Source organism: Syngnathoides biaculeatus, chromosome 5 (genome assembly GCF_019802595.1).
Source record: "Syngnathoides biaculeatus isolate LvHL_M chromosome 5, ASM1980259v1, whole genome shotgun sequence".
Taxonomy (NCBI): domain Eukaryota; kingdom Metazoa; phylum Chordata; class Actinopteri; order Syngnathiformes; family Syngnathidae; genus Syngnathoides; species Syngnathoides biaculeatus.
In genome coordinates this window covers 15,064,595-15,085,670 of record NC_084644.1, presented here as the reverse complement: position 1 = coordinate 15,085,670, position 21,076 = coordinate 15,064,595, and the positions used below count along the sequence as shown (strand labels likewise).

Below are 21,076 nucleotides of genomic sequence, written 5' to 3'. Positions count from 1 at the left end.
CCACAGTCACCATTGATATGGTTTGTTGACCCCAAGTATTTGAAGTCATCCACCCTCGCTATCTCTTCTCCCTGGAGCCTCACACATACCCCTCTACCCTTCTCATTCACGCATATATATACTTTACTTTGCTATTTACTTCAGCTTTATTCTTCTCCTTTCCTGTGCATGCCTCCATCTTTCTATTTGTTCCTCCACCTGCTCTCTGCTTTCACTGCATATCACAATGTTATCTGCGAACATCATGGTTCAAGGGGATTCCAGTCTAACCTCATCTATCAGCCTATCCATTACCACAGCAAACAGGAAGGGGCTCAAAGCTCATCCCTGATGCAGTCCACCTCCACCTTAAATCCTTCTGTCATACCTACCACACCTCACCATTGTTCTGCAGCCGTCATACATGGCCTGTACTTTTCCAACATTTCTCTGCCACACCAAACTTATGCATGCAGTACCACAGTTCCTCTCTTGGTACTCTGTCATAGGCTTTTTCTACATCCACAAAGACACAATGTAGCTCCTTCTGACATTTTCTGTACTTTTCCACAAGCATCCTCAAGGCAAATACTGCATCTGTGGTACTTTTTCTAGGCATGAAACCATATTGTTGCTCGCAGATACTGACTTATGTTCTGAGACTAGCCTCCACTCCTCTTTCCCATAACTTCATTGTGTGGCTCATTAACTTTATTCTTCTATAATTCCCAGAGCTCTGCATATCGCCTTTGTTTTTAAAAATCAGAACTAGCACCCTTTTCCTCCATTCTTCAGGCATCTTCTCGCCCGCTAGTATTCTGTTGAATAAGTTGTTCAAAAACTCCACAGCCATCTCTCCAAATTGCTTCCATACCTCTACCGGTATGTCATCAGGACCAACTGCCTTTCCATTTTTCATCCTTTGTAGTGCCTTTCTGACTTCCCCCTTAGTAATCATTTCCACTTCCTGGTCCATCACTCTTGCCTCTTCAACTCTTCCTTCTCTCTCATTTTCTTCATTCATCAAATTCTCAAAGTATTCTTTCCATCTATTTAGCACACTACTGGCACAAGGCAAGACATTTCCATCTCTATCCTTAATCACCCTTACCTGTTGCACATCCTTCCCATCTCTATCCCTCTGTCTGGCCAACATGTAGAGATCCTTTTCTCTTTCTTTCGTATCCAACCTTGGTGTACATGTCTTCATATGCCTCTTGTTTAGCCATCGCTACCTCGACCTCTGCCCTACATCGTTTCCTTGTATGACATCCTGTATTTTGGGGGTCCACCACCAAGTCTTCTTCTCCCCTTTCCTACCAGAAGAAACCCCATGTACTCTCCTGGCTGTCTCTCTGATCACCACAGGGTTCTCTGCTCTATCTTCGTCTTATTAAACTTCCTACCCACCACCAGAGTGATCCTACACACCACCATCCTATGCTGTTGAGCTACACTCTCCCCTACCACTACTTTACAGTCAGTAACTTTCTTCAGATTACATTGTCTGCACAAAATATAATCCACCTGCGTACTTCTACCTGCACTCTTGTTGGTCATTTTATGTTCCTGCCTCTTTTGGAAAAAAGTGTTCACTACTGCCATTTTAACCCTTTTTGCAAAGTCCACCACCATCTGTCCCTCAAAGTTCCTTTCCTGGATGCTGTACTTACCCATCATTTCTTCATCACACATGTTTCCTTCACCAACATGTCCATTACAATCTCCACCAATCCCAACTCTCTCTCTGTGTCTGGGATGCTCAGAATTTCTCTTTCAACTTTCGGTCACATCCTACCTGTGGGGCATAGCCGCTAATCACATTATACATAACACCCTCGATTTTTAACTTCTAGTCTTACTACCTTTCCACCTGGTCTCTTGGATGCACAATATAACCTTACTCCTAATCATCATGTCAAGCAACTCCTGAGCTTTTCCTCTCTTTGTCCCAACACTCAATTGTAGGCTCTGTGGATTCGTCTTATTCTGCTGACGAATCCGCTTTTCTCCTCTTCTTTGTCTTTGACAAACATTGTGAAATACAGTACATAATTAAAAATGTGTTGGGTCGGTGCAATGACCTTGTGGTAACCTGTTCTGTCTGGAGAGGTTCTGGATTCCTGTGTTCACTCCATATTTGCTTGGGGTTTATGCAGGTACTCCGGGGTACTTTCCTGCACAGTCCAAAGAATTGCTTTTTAGGTTAATTTAAGACTAAATTGTCCATACAGGAGGTATATGTGTGTGAATGCTTGTGTTTGCAATTGACTGGTAACCTGTCCAGGTTGTACACCACCTCATCACCCATGTCTCTTTCCTATCACCAAGATCGTTAACCCTGTCGCTGTTTATTTAAAGCTTCCCATATTGATGAGGGTTCATCCCACGTTCCATTTAAGCCGGCTTCAACCAAATCATCCATCGCCATTAGTCCCCCCAGTCAAGCCCGCCCGCATGATTGATGGAGGTACGCCGGCTTCTATCATCCTGTCGTAGAGGAAGGGAGGTTCAATACCTGGTGGATTGGGAAGGGTATGGCCCAGAAGAACGTTCCTGGATCCTGTCCCGTTTTATTGGTGACCCTTGACTTATGAGAGACTTCCACGCATCTCATCCTGAGGCTCCTCGGCCGTCTGGAGCTGGCCGTTTGGAGGGTGGGGTGGGGGGGTTACAGTCACGGTCCTGCTGGTCCCAGACCTGGCGTTGCAGATCCCCTGCACACCTGCGCCTCATCAGGGATAATTAACCCCAGTATATATAGGACCCAGCAGATGGTCTGGCTTTGCTAGATTCTTGCCATCCATGCTTCGTTCCCGCACTTCCTCGTTCCTGATCCTGAACCCCTGTGTACTGACCTCCGCCTGTCCTCCAACCAACCCCGTAAGCTTGACGCTCTTGATACTGCTTCTCACTCTGACGGACTCTCCGGCTTACGACTTTGGAACGAATAAAGATCTTCCTTTAACTGCCTTTCTGTCTAACGAGTCATGCATTTGGGTCCTGCCCCATGTGGAGGAGTTCAAGTATCTTAGGGTCTTATTCACAAGAGAGGGAAGAATTGAACGTGAGATGGATAGGTAGATTAGTACAGAATCTGCAATGATGCAAAGTTTGTATCGGTCCATTTTGGTAAAGAAGCAGATAGGTCAAAAGACAAAGCTCCCAATTTACTGGTCGTTTTCCGTTCTTACCCTTACCTATGGTCACAAGTTGTGGGCCATGACCGAAACAACAAAATCCTGGATACATGTAGCTGAAAGGAGTTTCCTCCTCAGGGTGTCCAGGCTCTCCCTTGGAGATTGGTTGAAAAGGTCTCTAATCTGGGAAGGGCTCGGAGTAGACCAGTTACTTCTCTGCATTGAGAAGATCCAGTTAAGGTGGCTGCGGCCATCTGATTTAGATGCTTCCCAGACGCCTCCCTACTGAGGTGTTCTGGGCACGTCTCATCGGAAAAAGACCCAGGGGGTCGCCTCTGGATCCCTCCTGGAAGAGCTGGATGAAGTGGCTGGGGAAGGGGAAGTCTGGATATCTAAAAGTCGTCAGAAAACGAAATCCTCAAATAACCAACAGATACCTGAAACATGTGACATGAAACATTTTTGTACTTCCTTACTTCCCAAGTGGCCTTGGGTCCAAAACGTTGGGATCCAGTACACGTGTATACTCTACTGTACAGCAATGTACTAAACAGTACTGTACTGCACTGTACTGGATTGTACTACATTGTACTGCATTATACTGGACTTTACTGCAATGCATTATACTTTACTGTACTTCATTGTACTGCACTGTACTGTGGTGGACAGTATTCAGTGAAACATGGTCGTAAAGGCTGCGTTTCATACTCCAGCCGCAAGGTAGCGGTCTATTGTCCAGACGCAGTCCCCCCACAAAAGATGGACGCTGCTGTGTGCATTCTGTCACTGATCGACTGCTGTGCACTGATTTTCCTCGCGGTGTATTTCGTATCCTTTACTGCGTGTGTTTCCTTGTATGTGTAAGTAGCCTGTTTGTGGAAACTCGAACGGTGTTAACAATGTTTGTGAGTGTTTTCTCTGTAAGCACATGAGAGAGAGAAAAACGAAGTACGCTGCTGTTGCCATTAGCCATCCTGCTATCATTTAAAATATTGACAACAATATGGAAAGCGTAAGATTAACAAAAACGTAATGCCTCAGGTCATCCACGTTGGAGTTATTATGTTTCGTTAAGATACACATTGCCATTTATTGTTTTACGCCACCTTGACTTGAAGTCAGATTATCACTTTGTCTGATTTAGAGTGTGACTACATCAACGCCAGAGCATGCTGCTCCAAGCTCAACAAAGTAAATAAGGATTGTTTCTTGTGTGCCAAATAACGCCTTACTGTACATAATCTGTCAACATATTATACGCTACTGTGAAGGTTTGTCTTATTTATCCACAGATTTTCCTCATACCATTTCTAGTATGTGCTGTGTTGTACTGTCACTTGTGCATCCCCAATTAGTGGATACTTGATTGGTTGTTGATCATGTATTTATTTTCATTGGCTTTAATATGTCAGCTTTAGTCAGCATACTGTACTGATCTTTCGCCTACCGTGTCTGCGATGTGTGTTCAGTGGGTTATACCAGAGATGGTTTGCCAATGTGTCTCCACTGTTTTGATGTTGGTCTCCGCACATTGGTTTATCTTCCTCCTCAACCTCCCTGTTGCAGCTTGGGACATCTATAGGTACAGTAAACTAATTTCCTCTTGTGTTCAATTTGTCCACACATTTTCATTTTGTTTCTGTGGAAGTGTTTAGTCAAAAATGTATTCAAGTTTTAGTCATAATGTTGTCATCTAAATGGTTTTATTTGGCCAAACAAAAAAAAAAACATTGTGATTCCGATTTCTGAACGAGGGTCACTAGGTGTTTTTTTAATTTTTTTTTTTTTTAAATGAAATATTTTTACTCCGTCTTCAGCACATGGTTCCGCCATTTTCTTATCAGTTCTTATTAATTCAAGCTCTCTCGTGCACAGAAAAAACATGAAACAATGTCATGGACATGGAAAAACACGAAAACGTAACTTGACTTTATATGGCTCACACATGCTATGACATGAAACGATGCAGTTATGGTAGCTGACGCTCATGAACACACATGCATATGCACACAATGATCTGGCAACAAGTGGCATGAAAAACAAGGCTCAAATACACGACGTAATCCTGCGTACAAGGAAGCGGCACACGGCCACGCCGCCACCGCCCGCTGCGGCTGCTATCAAACACCCTGTTTTACTCTCGTGTTTCTGCATTTGCCGTTGAGAAATGCCCCTGACATATTTATTACGTGGTGTAAAAATGCTACAGTCGGCGGGAATTTTTAGGGTCGGTTAGGAAATCAGTACCAAGAGGTTTTTTTTTTTTTTTTTTTTCCACGCCTTATTATTCTGGTTATGGTGGCGCTGCTGGAAAGCGTTGGCATCACAGTTTTGAGGACCTCAGTTCAATCCCAGCCCTCTCTATGTGGAGTTTGCATGTTCTTCTAGTGCCTGCATGGGTTTTCTCCGGGGACTCCAGTTTCCTCTCACATTCCAAAAACATGCAACATTAATTGCCCCTAGGTGTGATTGTGAGTGCGGCTGTTTGTCTCTATGTGCGCTGCGATTGGCTGGCAACCAGTTCAGCGTGTACCCTGGCTCCTCCCCGTTGACAGCTGGGATAGGCTCCAGCATTCCCCGCGACCCTTGTGAGGATAAGCGTCTAAGAAAATGGAAGGATGAATGGATATTCTTGTTATAGCTGATGACATTTTTTATGTACCACCATTGATGCACGGGCTCTATCATGAAGGAATCACAGAATTAGATGTGCAACATGTTCCGGTAGTTTAGGCTTTACAGTACATTTGTAAAATAGTTATGTTTAAAAAAAATTCAATTAATCGTTCTTTCACCAATGCATCGATTGACTGGTCGATCGCCGAGGCAATTTTGGTCGGTCGTGTGACAGTGTGCCCAAAAAAATAAATAAATAAACAAACCCCAAAACAAACGAAAAGATATTAGCCTATCATCCATCTTGTCACTTGATTCAGGTGTGGCCAATACATTGATCCTTCGCACATAAAGGCATGTTGGCCTCCTATTTCCCGTCTCTCTCTTGCTTCTCCCATCGGTCGCGAAAGGTTTGGCTGCTTGAAAAGTAGATCTTGGGGAAAAAAAAGTCTTGGTACCCCTCCTCTAAGCCATCAAGGTTAGTGTGATTTGTGTTAGGATGAAGGGTTCAGGGGAAGGACAGAGAAATTGTGTTCATGTGGGAGACAAGCATTAAAGTGAGTCGGTTGCGCGAATTACAGTACTAGTTTAATGTTGTTATGATCCAATTAGACCAACAATAAGCATTTGTTTTGAAATAGTTTTATTAATGCCTCGCTGATTGTCTTTTTCCGTTTGTCCATGCTAAAGCAACGCTAAAATAAAAACTCTTAACGGTACTGTGGCACAGACTTGCCCCGTCAACTTGTGATCAAACACATGCATCCTAAGGTGCATATTTAACCACGAGACCAGAAAGTGATTACTGGTAATCAATTTAGCATTTCTTGAAAGCAACCTTAAATGGTGGAGGTTTGGAAAAACACCGCACTAAGCATATTGGGCAAGTTGTGGAGTGGTTGTTTTCTCAACTCAAATGTTGTGGGTTGTGACCATGTCCAGGTGCCCTTGAGGACCATACTGAACCCCCAGTTGCTCCTTCATTATCAGTTGGTGAATGAGGAGACAGTGTTAAAACGCTTTTGAGAACTTTGAAGGTGTAAACATGCTATACAAGTTGTGTATTATTTATTAATTTCTCGCATTTATCTATTTATTTGTTTGTTTGTTTATTTATTTACTATCACAAAAAGAATATTTTCCCAATCACGGTTTTGCTCAGGGGCCTCATTTGTTTTTTTAAAGTTTGACAGGTGGGCCGAGTCACAAATAGATGCTTACGTATGAAAAATAAATAACAATAGGGGTTGTAGCGTTAATAATCAGATTTACAGTTGTACCTCTACTTACGGACGTCTCCAGTAACAAAATAATTCAGGTTACATACCGCCTTTGGAAAAATATTTTCTCTAAATGCAAAGGAAAATTCAGGATATGAGAGGAAACAATAGGCGCTTGATTCTTCTTCTTAACCATTTTTACTTATCCTCACAAGGGTCGCGGGAGTGCTGGGACCTATCCCAGCTATCTCCAGGCAGGAGTCGGGGTACGCCAACAACTGGTCACCAGCAATTTGCGGGGCACTCACAGTCACACCTGAGGGCAATTTAGAATCTCCAATTAATGTTTTTGGGAAGTGGGAGGAAACTGGAATGCCTGTAGAAAACCCACATAGGCAACGGGAGAACATCCAAACTCCACACTGGTGGGGCCAGGATTTTAAGCCTGGACCTCAGAACTGTGAGGCAGATGCTCTAACCATTCTTCACCACAGTGCCTTTTTCATAACCATATTCAACAATTATATGCAAAGCAGTGATCATAAATTCGAAGCAGAAACTACGGAGTGGGTTTGTTTCTTGCAGGATAAATAGTATAGTGTAGGTAACATTATCAGTCTTCTGGGAATTATCAATCCCTGTTATTCACACTATTTTTTACGGAGGCAAAACGTGAGGGATGGTAGCCTCACTGATCACAGATTTTAATTTATGACAAACATTGTTTTTAAGTGCTTCGTCCTTTTTAATGTGAAAAGGCTGTGATTCAGGCTGGAAGTCAAATCAAGCTAAACGTTGCGCTCTATTTATAATTGTACTGCATTGTTTTGATCATAACAATATGTGCAGATACTTGATTGTCGTTTGTCTGTTATTTTTGCAGATTATTGACCAATGTAAAGTGTTGAAACTGGCTTTATCGCTTTGGTCAATGTTAATGGGTAAACGAGGGTTTCCAGAAAATGTATTATTTGGATTCTTCCTCATCCCAGCGATACGTGCTAAGAGTATTGCTACATCTAGAAGAAAAACTAAAATACCATGAAAAATTTTGTCAATCATTTCAGAAAGTTCAACCCATGTATACAGCAGGCGAAAATAGTACTTAACACGTCACCATTTTTCTCACAGAATATACTTCATACTCTTGACATGAAAATTTCACCTGATGTTTGGAACAACCTAACATACCAGTAATCCATACATACAATGTAAAACAAATAAGAAATTAGGTTTTGTGTTAAATGTGAAATAGCACAGGGGAAAAATATTTAAGAATATGGAGGTGAAAAAGGCATGGAAATCCAAGGCAACACCTAAAATCTATTAAGCAGCAATCCAACCCCTTGTCAATGCAAATGAATATCAGATGGTTCAGTCTCAACTATCCTACAAAAAAGTTCTCATTACCAAGTTCTGAGTAAAGACAAATCTCATTATGGGTAAGAGCAAAGAACAGTCTCAAGACAAAAGCAAAATAATTGTTGCAAAATAGCAATTGCATTGGTTACAGACACATATCCAAGCTTCTGAATCTTCCGGTTAGCATGGTTGGGGCTACTCATGGTTTGATGAGGTGTCGTGAAGCATGTTGACACCATGACACACTGTGTTGATTCTGTGTCACTGGATACTGATACCCGCTGGACTTTGAAAATCCCTACAGGCAACCCACTTGACAAAATGAACTGACAATGATTTGATATCCTACTGTATACATTATCCCTGAAATTGGCTGGAAACCACTTGAGGGTGTGCCTCATGCCCGAAGATAGCTTGGCTAGGCTGCGGCACTCCCACGACCCTTGTGAGGTGAGGATAAGCGGCTCAGAAAATGGATGGATGAATACGATATCATTCAAGTTTTTGTGTTCACATTTTATTATTCCATATCTTTAAATCATGTGAACATTTATCATAATGGAAAAATCTGTGAAAAAAAAGTGAAAATGATGTGAATGAGGATGCTTGTGGACTTTTTGTTTTTACAAATTTTTATCAACAAAAAGTTTTAAAATTAAGTCTGTTTCTTGCAAGTGATTACTCCAGCTGTGGAGAACACATACTCACATGGCACTGATGAAGCCAGCATACATTGGAACACTTTGACCAGCTGGAAGAGGTTGGGATAGGCAGTCTACTGGCTCTTCCAATATACCACAAGATCTTTGTCCACTATTCCCCTCTTCCAGACATTGCTGCACTTCAGGTATTGCATTAAAAAAAAACAGCTCTGGGAAACAATTGTGACATTTCACCTGCAAAAATAATGTGAATGGTAAACTAAGAGTTACCTTGAAATGAATTTGAGATTTTGGGACTGAAATAAATCTCTGCTAGGATAAAGGGCAAAGTTTATAAAACAGTTTATGTATGTATGTATTACAGACTGTGGCTCTGAAGAAACGACAGGAAGCAAAGCTTGAGGTGGCAGAAATGAAGATGTTGAGGTTCTCTCTAGGAGTGAACAGGTTGGATAGGATTCGAAATGAGCTCATAAGAGGTACAGCCAAAGTTGGATATTTTGGAGACAAGGTTTGAGAGAGCAGACTTTGATGGTTTGGACATGTTCAGAGGGGGGAGAGAGTGAGTATATTGGTAGAAGGGTGCTGAGGATGGAGCTGCCAGGCAAAAAAGAGCGAGAGGAAGACCAAAGAGAAGGTTTATGGATGTGGTGAGGGAAGACATGAGGGCAGGAAAAAAAAAGGAAAGATGACACACCGTGGTCACCCTTAACAGGAAAAGCCGAAAGGAAAAGAAGAAGATTCTCTGAAAGAAAATTAAAATACTCCCACATGACAGACAACTTTTGTTTCCCCTAGAGCTGCTCCATAAACCACAAAGACATCCACAAGTAACCGTGAGATTTAGATTGTGTCAGTAGTTGCAGTCCGTTGACAGATGCACTTCCTTATAAACACAGATTTTGCCGAGTTGACGCAGTTTATGCGTTGGTCACATGATTGTTTTAAAGTGGTACGCGCACTGACCCGGGGATTGCTCTGTGAGCTTGGTGCGTTCGTCGGCGCTTCGGTGTTGCTGGATCCATCACTAGTTGGGGCCAGAATACTTAAATTGAAACCCAATGTTACGACCCCGATTGTGCCTCGATCAGATACTCCTCGCAAGATTTCTGACAGAGTGCAAAGAAGAATCGGAAGAATTGTCTTAAAGCCCAGGACCATTAGAAGAGCTTCAAAAAGACCTGGAATTTGCAGGTACGGTTGTCGCAATGAAAACACTGAGTAATTCACTTTGGCCTATATACTGTACACCCACACCACGCAAGATGCCATTGCAGGGAAAAATAAAAGTATGTTAAAGCTCATTTAAAGTTTGCTGAACAACATTTGGACAATACTGTGGGAGAACAAATTGTGGTCTGATAAGAGCAATATTGAACTGTTGGATACCACACGTTTGGAAGAAAAATGTCACTGCACATCACCCTAAAAACACCATTCCAACAGTGAAGTTCAGAGGCGGGAGCATGATTGTGTGGGGCTGCTTTTCAGCAAATGGTATACTGGTTAATTTCATATTACTATACGGTTAGTATGACATGGCAAATGTATTGAGATTTATCTTCGGGTGAGAGGTGGACTGGACTGAACTGAACTGGTCGCCAGTCAGTGGCAGGGTAGATAACACCATCACTGAGCGGGAATCTATACGACCCTGCCTGGGCCAAAATCAGGTGTACCACTACACCATCATTGACTCGTGTACTGAGATATTCTTTAAAAAAAGTCTGCTGAAATCTATGAGGATGATGAAAATAAAACAAAGGTGGATATTTCAGCAGGATAATGATCCAAATCATAAAACTAAGGAAACTCTCAATTTGTTTCAAAGAAAAAAAAATTCTACAATGGCCCAGACATTCACCACACTCACATCCAATCGAAAATCTACGGAAAGAATTGCAATTCAAGATACAAAAAAAATCCCATGGAACCTTCAACATTTGAAGGCTACTTGTGTGGCTGAATGGGCCAAGATCACACGAGACCAGGGGTCACCAATGCAATGCCCACAGGTGCATGGTTGCCTGCAAGTACCACTTAAGGTGCCCGCGAGGCATAGCACAGGTCACAAATTGTGTTTAAATTCTGAATCTGACTTGCTTACATTAAATTTTTTTTAAATGTCATAAGTATTTATATAGTTATAAAGTATAGGGAGTTTTGTTATTTTGGACGTTTGCTGCAAAAAGCTCAGGTAGCCCCTCACACGATTGGTGCTCATGAATTAGCCCGCAGCCTCAAAAAGGTTGATAAACCCTGCACTTGACCAAGAAATGTGATGAGATTCTCCATACAGGAGGCATTTGAAGTTGTCATTGGAAACAAAGGCTTTTGTGCAGACTATTAAATAAATACCACTTAGTGTGTTCAATACTTTCCCCCTGTCATTTCAGATTAATGCACACAATTGCATTTCCAATCTTATTTGTTGTATTTTGTTGCATGTATGGATTACTTAGGTTTTTCCCAAAGTTTAGGTGAACACAGTACCTTATTTGGAACTATAATTAGTGAGAAAAATGGTGATATGTTGAATAATAATTTCTGCTGCTGTAGATTTACAGTGAAATATTTCAAGCCTCCGTTCCCTTGAAGTTCATAAATATGGATTACACATCTTGAAAACTCCAAATTCACTCTCAGAAAATTCCATTCTTACACAAGTTCACTTATAAAAAAAATATCTTTTAAACAGAAATGGCTGGTTTCTGAAAACCTGTTAACATTTGTACATGTAAAACTTAGTTATAAGTTTTATGAAATTATCTCATTTTAAAACATTCAGTTACAACTCTTTACAAAAGGGGACACTATAAAGATAAGTTAAAATTGACAAGCATTAATGAAAAATATGCACAGCAATAGAAACAAAATAGAATTAAATAATAGGGCCTCTAAACAAACGGGAGAACGATAGAGAGGCTAAATGATATAAACAAGTTTTTAGTCATCATTTGAAAGAGACCAAAGATTCAGCAGAGCGAACAAATTGTGGAAGGTGATCCCTCAGAGTTGGCATGAAAGTGAATGGCCACTTATGCAGTTTGGGCTCTGAATGGTTGTCTTTCCCTCCTATTGACAAAACCGTCCGTTCTCTAAGGTGAGTGCCGGTGATTTTGCTGGTCGATCAAGCACAGTAGCGCACCGCGGTCAGAGCCTACCGCAATAGATGACAATATTCCAAGCTTAGGCCTTGTGCGCGTTTACGTAGTGTTTCCCTTTCTAAATGCGGTTCACTTTATGTGGCCTCGCCGTTTTTTTTTTTTTCGTATTTGTTTTTTAGTGCAGCAGGCTTTTTTTTTTTGTATGAATGCACATTGTGTTCTCTATGCTGGTTTGCTCAGGGAAACCCCGCATCATGTTCTGCGTCTCGATTGGCTCATGGACTGATGGCTCTTGCAGAGGCCTCCAAAGGTCATTGGCCATGGTTGTCAAGCGATCAAGTGTTAATACTTCCTCTTCCTCTTTCTCAACACTTGCGTGCTTCTTCCCCTTAAGCACAAAAGAGGCCACACTGCCAGCATCAAATAATAATGTAAATTAGGTATAGTGAACGCATTAGAATGGAGGAGAGTGATTGACCTTCAGCAAACTACACGGTGCTTTGTTGTGCTCGTCCCAACAGTGAGGCTCGGGGGGGCGATCGCTCCACTTGGGTTCTGGGGGCGGGTTGTGGGCCCCGTGGCTTTTTGGTGCCTCTGCACAAAGTGTCGAGGCTTCAGTTCTCAGACAAAATCGAAGGCGGCATGTCTGTTTATAAGAATATTCTCGCCGAGAAGGAAAAAAGAGCGCCAACAATGACCCATAGCTCTGTTTTTCACTCACAAGACACCTGCACCAAGGACGCTACAGCAAAGCTGCGGCAACCATCCAGAACTGTAAAATACGCCTGGGTCGCTACTAATAATTTTTTTGTGCATCCTCATAGATTGATCATCAAAACTTAATTTCTAAAAATGATCGTATTTTTCTTTTTATAGGAAAACACGTATACCCAATGCTGAATAACGTGGAAGAAAAAGGATAGTGGGACGTTTTTCTATTTTTCTCTCTAATAAATGTTTTGACCTCAGGTTGTGATCTTTGGTTCCGTTGTCTAATAGTAGTGTATTTTTTTTTTTAAATCTACGAATGCTTCAACTTTGAGTGTTTAAACAAAAAAATGTGAGAAAACGTTACAGCCTGTTTGAGAGAAGTTTAAAACGTTTATGATTAGGAGTTTGTCAGCCTGAAAACATAAGAAACACTGTAAATGAAAAAATCAAACAAACCTGGAAACATAAAAAAACGTACTGTAAATGAAAAAAAATCCTGTAAATGACAAAACATCCTGTGAACAAAAAAAATATAGTTACTCTGTTATTCGCGGGGGTTACGTTCCTTGACCCCTCGCGAATAATGAAAACGCGCAAATAATGGATGCAGTATTCATATACCTATGTATGATATGTATCATATATTTGGAATCATAGGATGAACTTAAAAGTCTTAAATGTTCTCCGGAATGGACATAATAACCCTATGTGCACAATTGTTGTGTGACATATCCAATGAAGTCCACTTGGTTACTTGGTACACACTGGTTACGTTGTTAGCATGGATGCCAGCACGTAATTCACCAGAAGCTTACCTGCCCCACACACTGCCTGTGTAGGCAGGTCATTACTGACGATGTTGTACACATTCATATTGTCACATCGAAAGTACAATTATCACAGCACAGCAAACAGAATAACGTTCATCCATCCATTTTTTTAGCCGCTTATCCACACAAGGGTTGTGGGGAGTGCTGGAGCCTATCCCATGCATCATTGGGCAGGAGGCAGGGTACACCCTGAGCTGGTTGCCAGCCCATCGCAGGGCACATGGAGACAGACAACAATCGCACTCACAATTACACCTCGGGGCAATTTAGAGCCTGGAGAAAACTCACGTAGGCATGGGAAGAGAATACAATCTCCACACAGGCGGGTCTGGTATTGAACCTCAGAACTGTGAGGCCAACGCTTTCCAGCTGATCCACCGTGCTGCCCAGAATAACATAACGAGCAAATAATAAAACAAATAAAGTGACTCATAAAATAATTGAGACAAAAGAGGCACTTTAAACGCTATTTCCCCCCTCCCAGCATGGTTTGTAGCACTGCTGGCACTAAGATTGCCACAAATGGGCATGGGCACACGCTATAACAAAGGAAAAAAGACAAAAAATGAAAACACAATCAACTTCTACCACATGGATTTCACTTAAATGCGGGTGTTTTGGGGAACGTAACTACTGGGTTAAACGAAATATTGTATATAATATACATTTCTATAAACAAATGATAGAAAAGTTTGTAACTTTGTCTGAAGAAAATAGTAATGAAGAAAGATTTTAGCAAGTTGGTCTTGAAACCACGTCATCGACCTCCAGTCATGCTCCTTATTGTAGCATACACAGGAAGTCCGGCAACCTGTTTGCCAAGTTTGGTCACGTGACGTTCCACATATAGTGGAGGAACACTTGAAACTCCTGGAAAATCCACTATCACAAATAATAATAATAATACTTATAACCCTACAACTGATTGATGAAATTACATGACCAATTCTACTTCCCACGCTGTAGTAGTTTTTAAAGCATGAGTGATTACAGTACATGAGTAGTTTTTAATGCAAAGAAATATCTATATAGCCCATTTCATAAACAAAGTAACTCATTGCGCTTTAAATGATTAAAAGGGGTTGAATAAAAATGGAAAAAAAACAATGAAAATGACAAAAATACATATTAAAAAATGAATGCAATTAAAAACAGCGTAGAGTGCGACAAATATTAAAAGTGGAAATACTCTAAAAAGCATGAGAAGAAAGAAGAGTTCAACCTGGATTTCCCACTTGGGGCTGACCTCACCTCTGTTTGCAACTTATTCCATTTGTGTGCAGCACAATAGCTAAATGCTGCTTCATCATGTTTGCTTTGGACTCTGTGCTCTACTATTTGTCGTGAGTCAGTCGATCTCAGAGCTCTACCGGGTTTGTATTCCGTAAGCATATATTCAGGACCTACACCATTGAGTGATTTATAGACCAGTACTAGAACTTTAAAATCTATTTCAAACCTGACTGGAAACCAGTGTAAGGAGTTTGGAATTGGGAGTTATATGCTCTGACCTCTTTGTTCTGGTCAGAGCCCGAGCTGCAGCATTCTGAATGAGCTCCAGCTGTTTAATGCTTATTTTGAGGAGTTCAGTCAGAAGACCTTCACAATAGTCTTAGTCTACTTGAGATAAAAGCATAGATGAGCTTTACCTGGTCTGCTTGACACATACAAACCTTCATATGTGCTTCAGAGAGTAAAAGGCAGTTTTTGTGATTGATTTAATACGACTATTGAAAGTCAGGTGGGATTCTGTCAGAACACCAAGGTTTCGGACTTGGTCTTGGGTTTTTAAAGATAGTGAGTCCAGGTAGAAACTCACCAATTCTCTTTTCTTTATTGCCAAAAACAATAAATCTTTTTTTGTGTGGTTTAGTTGAAGAAAATGTTGGCTCATCCAGTTATTTATCTGCTTTAGACACTTAATTGATCTGTCATCATCTGGAGACACTGCAAAATATAACTGTGTCATTTGCATATCTTTGATAGTCAAAATTTAACCTAGGATCGTCCAGTGCTGATTTTTAGAACAGGATTAGCAGCAGCTACTTTAAGAGGTTTGGGAAACTCGCCAGACTAAAGTGACCAATTGATTATTTGCTGCAAATCGGCTCGCACTGACTTCACAATCGTTTTGAAAGTCAGACGGTATTGAGTTCAGACAGCTTGTTGATGGTTTCAATTGGTGACCTGTTTTCTCTACAGTTTTCTGATCAACTGTTTAAAATTCTGACAAGATAATAGTTTTCCCTGGGTGGTTTCAGATGTAGAATTATTTTATCATGCTGTTTTGTGCTTACATTTGACCTGATGTATTTTTCACTAAAATAACAGGCACACTCATTGCATTTGTCATCTATTACAAGTTTTGGCACTATCTGATTCGGGGGGAGTAGAGGGTGAGCTTGTCAACCACAGCAAACAGAGCGCAAGTATTGTTGAGGTTCAGAATAGTGTTGCTATCTAACCCTAACTAACTCTTGGTTAAGATGACAATGACACTGTCTGTAGAGGTCATATAGTCAATTTGGATTTTACCGATTCACCGACTCGAGGCACATTTTCCAAAGCTTTCCAAGCTTCCAACTGTTTGTCATGGGCATTCCAAGGTAAAATGTCATTTACAGCGAGCACACAGTCTCAGTTATTCTTATCCATCCATCCATTTTCGGAGCTGCTTATCCTCACAAGGGTCATCAGGAGTGCCAGAAAGCTGTCATCGGGCTGGAGGTAGGGTACACCTTGAACTGGTTCCCAGCCAATCGCAGGGCACATGGAGACAGACAAGTCACACTCACAATCACGCATAAAAGGCAACTTAGAGTCTCCAATTAATGCATGTTTCTGGGATGTGAACTTGAGTGCCCGGGGAAAACCCATGCAGGCACAGGGAGAACATGCAAACACCAAAGAGGAGGGTGGGGACGGGGACGGCTCTACCCAGTTGCTCCACCATGCCACCCAGTTATTATGAAATAATTAATTTAAATTGTCATTGATATTGGAGTCAAAGTTGGCAGTGTGTTGACTTTGCTGGGCAATGTTCTTCATTCAGATACGTGATGGTTCCGGTGGGCAACATGGGCGTGTTTGACCCCACTGAGATTCACAACAGAGGACAGCTCAAGTCGCACATGAAGGAGGCCATGATTAAACTTGGCTACCACCTGCTTTGCTTCTTCATTTATTTGTACAGGTAGATGACCCATCAATGTGCATGCACTCACGCGCAGTGACATGTTTGGTTGAAAATGATACGAATCCTATTTGGAGAATGCTTTATATTAACACGTATCATTGGTCTTTATTTTCGCAGTATGATTCTGGCTCTGATCAATGACTGAGGGAGGCAACATGATATCACTGGGACTCCTGCCCACTATCCATCTTCAAGGTCCTGGATTTCCCATTTCCCACCTCCCATCCTGTGCTGAATGTGGAAAATCATTTCATTTTCAAAGTTTAATCATATGAGCCAATACAACATATTTGCATTAGATTGAACAGTATAAGAACCACACTAAAAATGAAAACAGCAAAATGATCACCCCCCCCCAAAAAAAAAAAAAAAGTAAAGCTGTGAAGTCCTTAATTTGTGAAGAAAATCATTTAAGATCACATTCATCATCTTAATGCAAGTATTCATGTTGCTCTTTACCTTTGGGCTTATCCCGTTAGGGGCCACCACAGCGTGTCATCTTTTTCCATGTCAGCCTATCTCCCGCATCCTCCTTTCTATCAACTGCCCTCATGTCTTCCCTCAGAACATCTATCAACCTTTTCTTTGGTCTTCCTCTCGCTCTTTTCCCTGGCAGCTCCAATCTCATCACCCTACTACCAATATACTCAATCTCTCCTCTGGATGGGACTAAACCATTAAAGTTTGCACTCTCTCTAACTTTGTCTCCAAAACAGCTAACCTCGGCTGTGAGCTAATTTCTAGTCCTATCCAACCTGGTCACTCCTAGACAGAAACTCAACATCTTCATTTTTGCAACCTCCACCTTTTCCCTTAGTTGCATCTTTACGTATTCCTTTCTCCTCTGTTCTCTGTGTCCCTAAGTACTCTCCTGCCTATCTCTCTGATCACCTTGGCTGTAGTCGTCCAGTCTTCCGGGAGCTCCTCCTGTCCATCGAGAGTCTGTCTCACCTTTTTCCGAAAGGCCGCTCAAAATTCTTACTTTCTCAGCTTCCACCACATGGTTCTCTGCTCTACCTTTGTCTTGTTAATCTTCCTACCCACCACCAGAATCATCCTACACACCACCATCCTATGCTGTCGAGCTACACTCTCCCCTACCACTACTTTACAGTCAGTAACCTCCTTCAGATTACATCGTCTGCACAAAATATAATCTACCTGCGTGGTTCTACCTCCGCTCTTGTAGGTCACTATATGTTCCTCCCTCTTCTGGAAATAAGTGTTCACTACAGCCATCTCCATCCTTTTTGCAAAGTCCACCATCAGTCATTTTACACATTACCATCGTACCTTCCAGTCAGTAACCCACTTCAGAATAAATCGTCTGCACAAGATGTAATCCACCGGTCTGATATTATCTCAATTCTTGTAGGTTACAATATGTTCCTGCGCTTCTGGAAGAAAGTGTTCACTACAGCCATTTTCATCGTTTTTGCAGTGTTTCGCCACCTAGAGGTTTCTTTTCTGGATACCAGTTACCCATCGCTTCTTCAGCACCCCAACATGTGCATTACAATCTCCACTTATCACAACTGCCTCTCCCTGTCTGTGATGCCCACAACTAGTTTGTCTGGCTCCTTCCAATATTTCTCTTTCACCTCTAGGTCACATCCTACCTGGGGCACCTAGCCATTGATTACGTTATACGAAACACCCTCAATTTCAGGTTACATCCAAACTCTTTTCACCTCCAAGACATTCTTTGCTAACTCTTCCTTTAAAATAACCCATACTTCATTTCTCTTCCCATCTACTCCATGGTAAAATGATTTAAACCCTGCTCCTAAACTTCTAGCCTTACCACCTTTCCACCTGCTCGTCCCAACATTCAGTTGTGGCTTTGTGTTTACCTCTTCTCTTTCTGCCAAAGAACCCGCTTTTCTCCTCTTTCGTCTTTGAACCACAGTAGCTGAATCTCCACCAGCGCCATGTAGGTTAACAGCAATGGTTTACATTGTTAATCCATGGCATGACCAAATGCAGCATCTAGTATGGAATTCTTTGGATGAATGCCCCTATTTGTTTAGCGAGGTTTTAAATCAAATGTGCTTCCTGACGCAACCCTTTGCATTTATCCGGCCTTGGGACCAGGTTACAATTTGCACTGGCTTGTGCGCCCATAGGGCTTCTGAATGCAGTTGTAGATGCTTATGATATAATGACTGGAGGTAATCCTTTGCACTGAAGCCATCATAACAAACCTATAAGCGCTACAGAAACAGGTGGGCAGCATATAGAAAGATAAGGGCACATGCGTGGCTCAGTCGACTTTTCACTCCACAGCACACCATCATTGAACTTACTGGCTTTTAGTAAGGAAGGGTGAAAATTAGTCTTTTTTTGGTTGAAGTGAAGTCATTCTGCTAAATAAAGAATAGGTTGTTCAGTCTGAAAACTGACATCAGACATTCCTCCATTTTTATGGCATCTTATTGGATGTCTGGATTTGATTAGGGTTGCTGCATGAGTGCAGTTGCCTAAATAAACACTGCAGTGTTTTAATATGACTCCAATGCGAGGCATTTTTGCAGATAATGTCGACCCAGTTGTGTCCTCAGTGTGTTAACTGAGATGTCTGCCGGTCAGCTTGATGCATGCCAGCTAAAGTGTCTGTCGCTGTTATTTTCTCAAGGATTTAGGTTTCACAAATAAAAAGGAAAATACATGAAATGTGTCTTCATTTGCAATCCCTTTCAAATTGGTATACATCTATCATCTATTCAAATAAAATTTTGCAGACATGTAGTACAGGAGATGTCTCTTCTAATTTGATCCTAATGCCATTTTGTCTGTGTGACTTTCCTTGATGAATAAATGATATGTGCTCAGCTGCATCACTGTTCTGAGGACCTGGGTTCAACTCCCGGCCTCGCCTGTGTGGAGTTTGCATGCTTTCTGCATGCCTGTGTGATTTCTTGGGGTACTCCGGTTTCCTCCCACATACCCAAAAGATGTGTTAAGTGAAGACTAAATTGACAATAGTTGTGTGACTGATTTGATGTGCCCTGATCGGCTGGGAACCATTTCAGTGTGTACCTCACTTCTTACTCAGATTTAAAGTGCCTTGTGAAAGTATTCGGGCCCTTGAACTTTTCAACCTTTCACTAAATTTCAGGCTGCAAACTTTAAGATATCAAATTTTTATTTTTTGTCAAGAATCAACAACAAGTGAGACAGAATTGTGAAGTGGAATGAAATTTATTGGATATTTTATACTTTTTTAACAAATAAAAAACTGAAAAGTGTGGCGTGTAATATTATTTGGCCCTTTTACTTTCAGTGCAGCAAACTCCAGAAGTTCAGTGTGGATCACTGAATGATCCAGTGTCGACTGAGGATGACAAATAGGCCGGCTTCTCTTCAGCAGAAATAGGGAAGAAGGTTAAAATTGATGGGAAGATTGATGGAGCCAAATACAGGACCATTCTGGAAGAAAACCTGTTGAGTCTGCAAAAGACCTGAGACTGGGAGATTTATCTTCCAACAGGAAAGTGATCCAAAACATAATGCCAAATCTACAATGGAAGGGTTCACAAATAAACGTACCCAGGTGTTAGAATGGCCAAGTCAAAGTCCATACCTGAATCAAATCGAGAATCTGTGGGCAGAGCTGAAGACTGCTGTTCACAAACGCTCACCATCCAACCTCACTGAGCTTGAGCTGTTTTGCAACGAAGGATGAGCAAGAATTTCAGTCTCTTGATGTGCAAAACTGATACATACCCCAAGCGACTTGCAGCTGTATGTGCAGCAAAAGAGGGCGCTACAAAGGATGAATGCAAGGGGGCATGCCCCACTTTTCAGGTTTTTATTTGTTAAAAGTTTAAAATATCCAATAAATTTTGTTCCACTTCATGAATGTGTCCTATTTGTTTATTCTTGACATAAAAACTTTATTTTATATCTTTATGTTTGAAGCCAGAAATGTGGCGAAAGGTTGAAAAGTTCAAGGGGGCAGAATACTTTCACAACGCACTGTAGCTGGGATAGACTGGTACAGGCCCATAACCCGAGTGAGGATCAGTTGTTTGGACCACGGATGGATGAGGTGACCTTTTAGAAGCATTCACTTAAAAAAGTTCCCACAAAGTCCATCCATTGATTTTCTGTGCTGCTTATCCTCACGAGGGTTACGGGAGTGTTGGAGCCAATCCCAGCTGTCATCGGGCAGGAGGCAGGGTACACCCTAAACTGATGGCCAGCCAATTGTATAGAGCTCATGGAGAGAGACAACAGTCACACTCACAATC

General features: G+C 41.6%; 1 protein-coding gene across 2 annotated transcripts; it reads left to right on the top strand.

Moving 5' to 3' along the window:
• Positions 1-3,828: 3,828 nt before the first annotated feature.
• cnih4 (cornichon family AMPA receptor auxiliary protein 4) lies at positions 3,829-20,489 on the top strand. Of its 2 annotated transcripts, XM_061820517.1 has the most exons (5): positions 3,829-3,947; positions 4,242-4,310; positions 4,589-4,701; positions 16,680-16,820; positions 16,941-20,489. In XM_061820517.1, the coding sequence occupies exons 1-5, from the start codon at positions 3,879-3,881 to the stop codon at positions 16,966-16,968; spliced, it is 420 nt and encodes a 139-aa protein (XP_061676501.1). In that variant the 5' UTR covers positions 3,829-3,878; the 3' UTR covers positions 16,969-20,489. The 2 variants fall into 2 exon arrangements, with proteins under 2 accessions (XP_061676501.1, XP_061676502.1); XM_061820518.1 differs by lacking the exons at positions 3,829-3,947; positions 4,242-4,310; positions 4,589-4,701 and adding exons at positions 8,839-9,458; positions 10,071-10,173.
• The last annotated feature ends 587 nt before the right edge of the window (positions 20,490-21,076 follow it).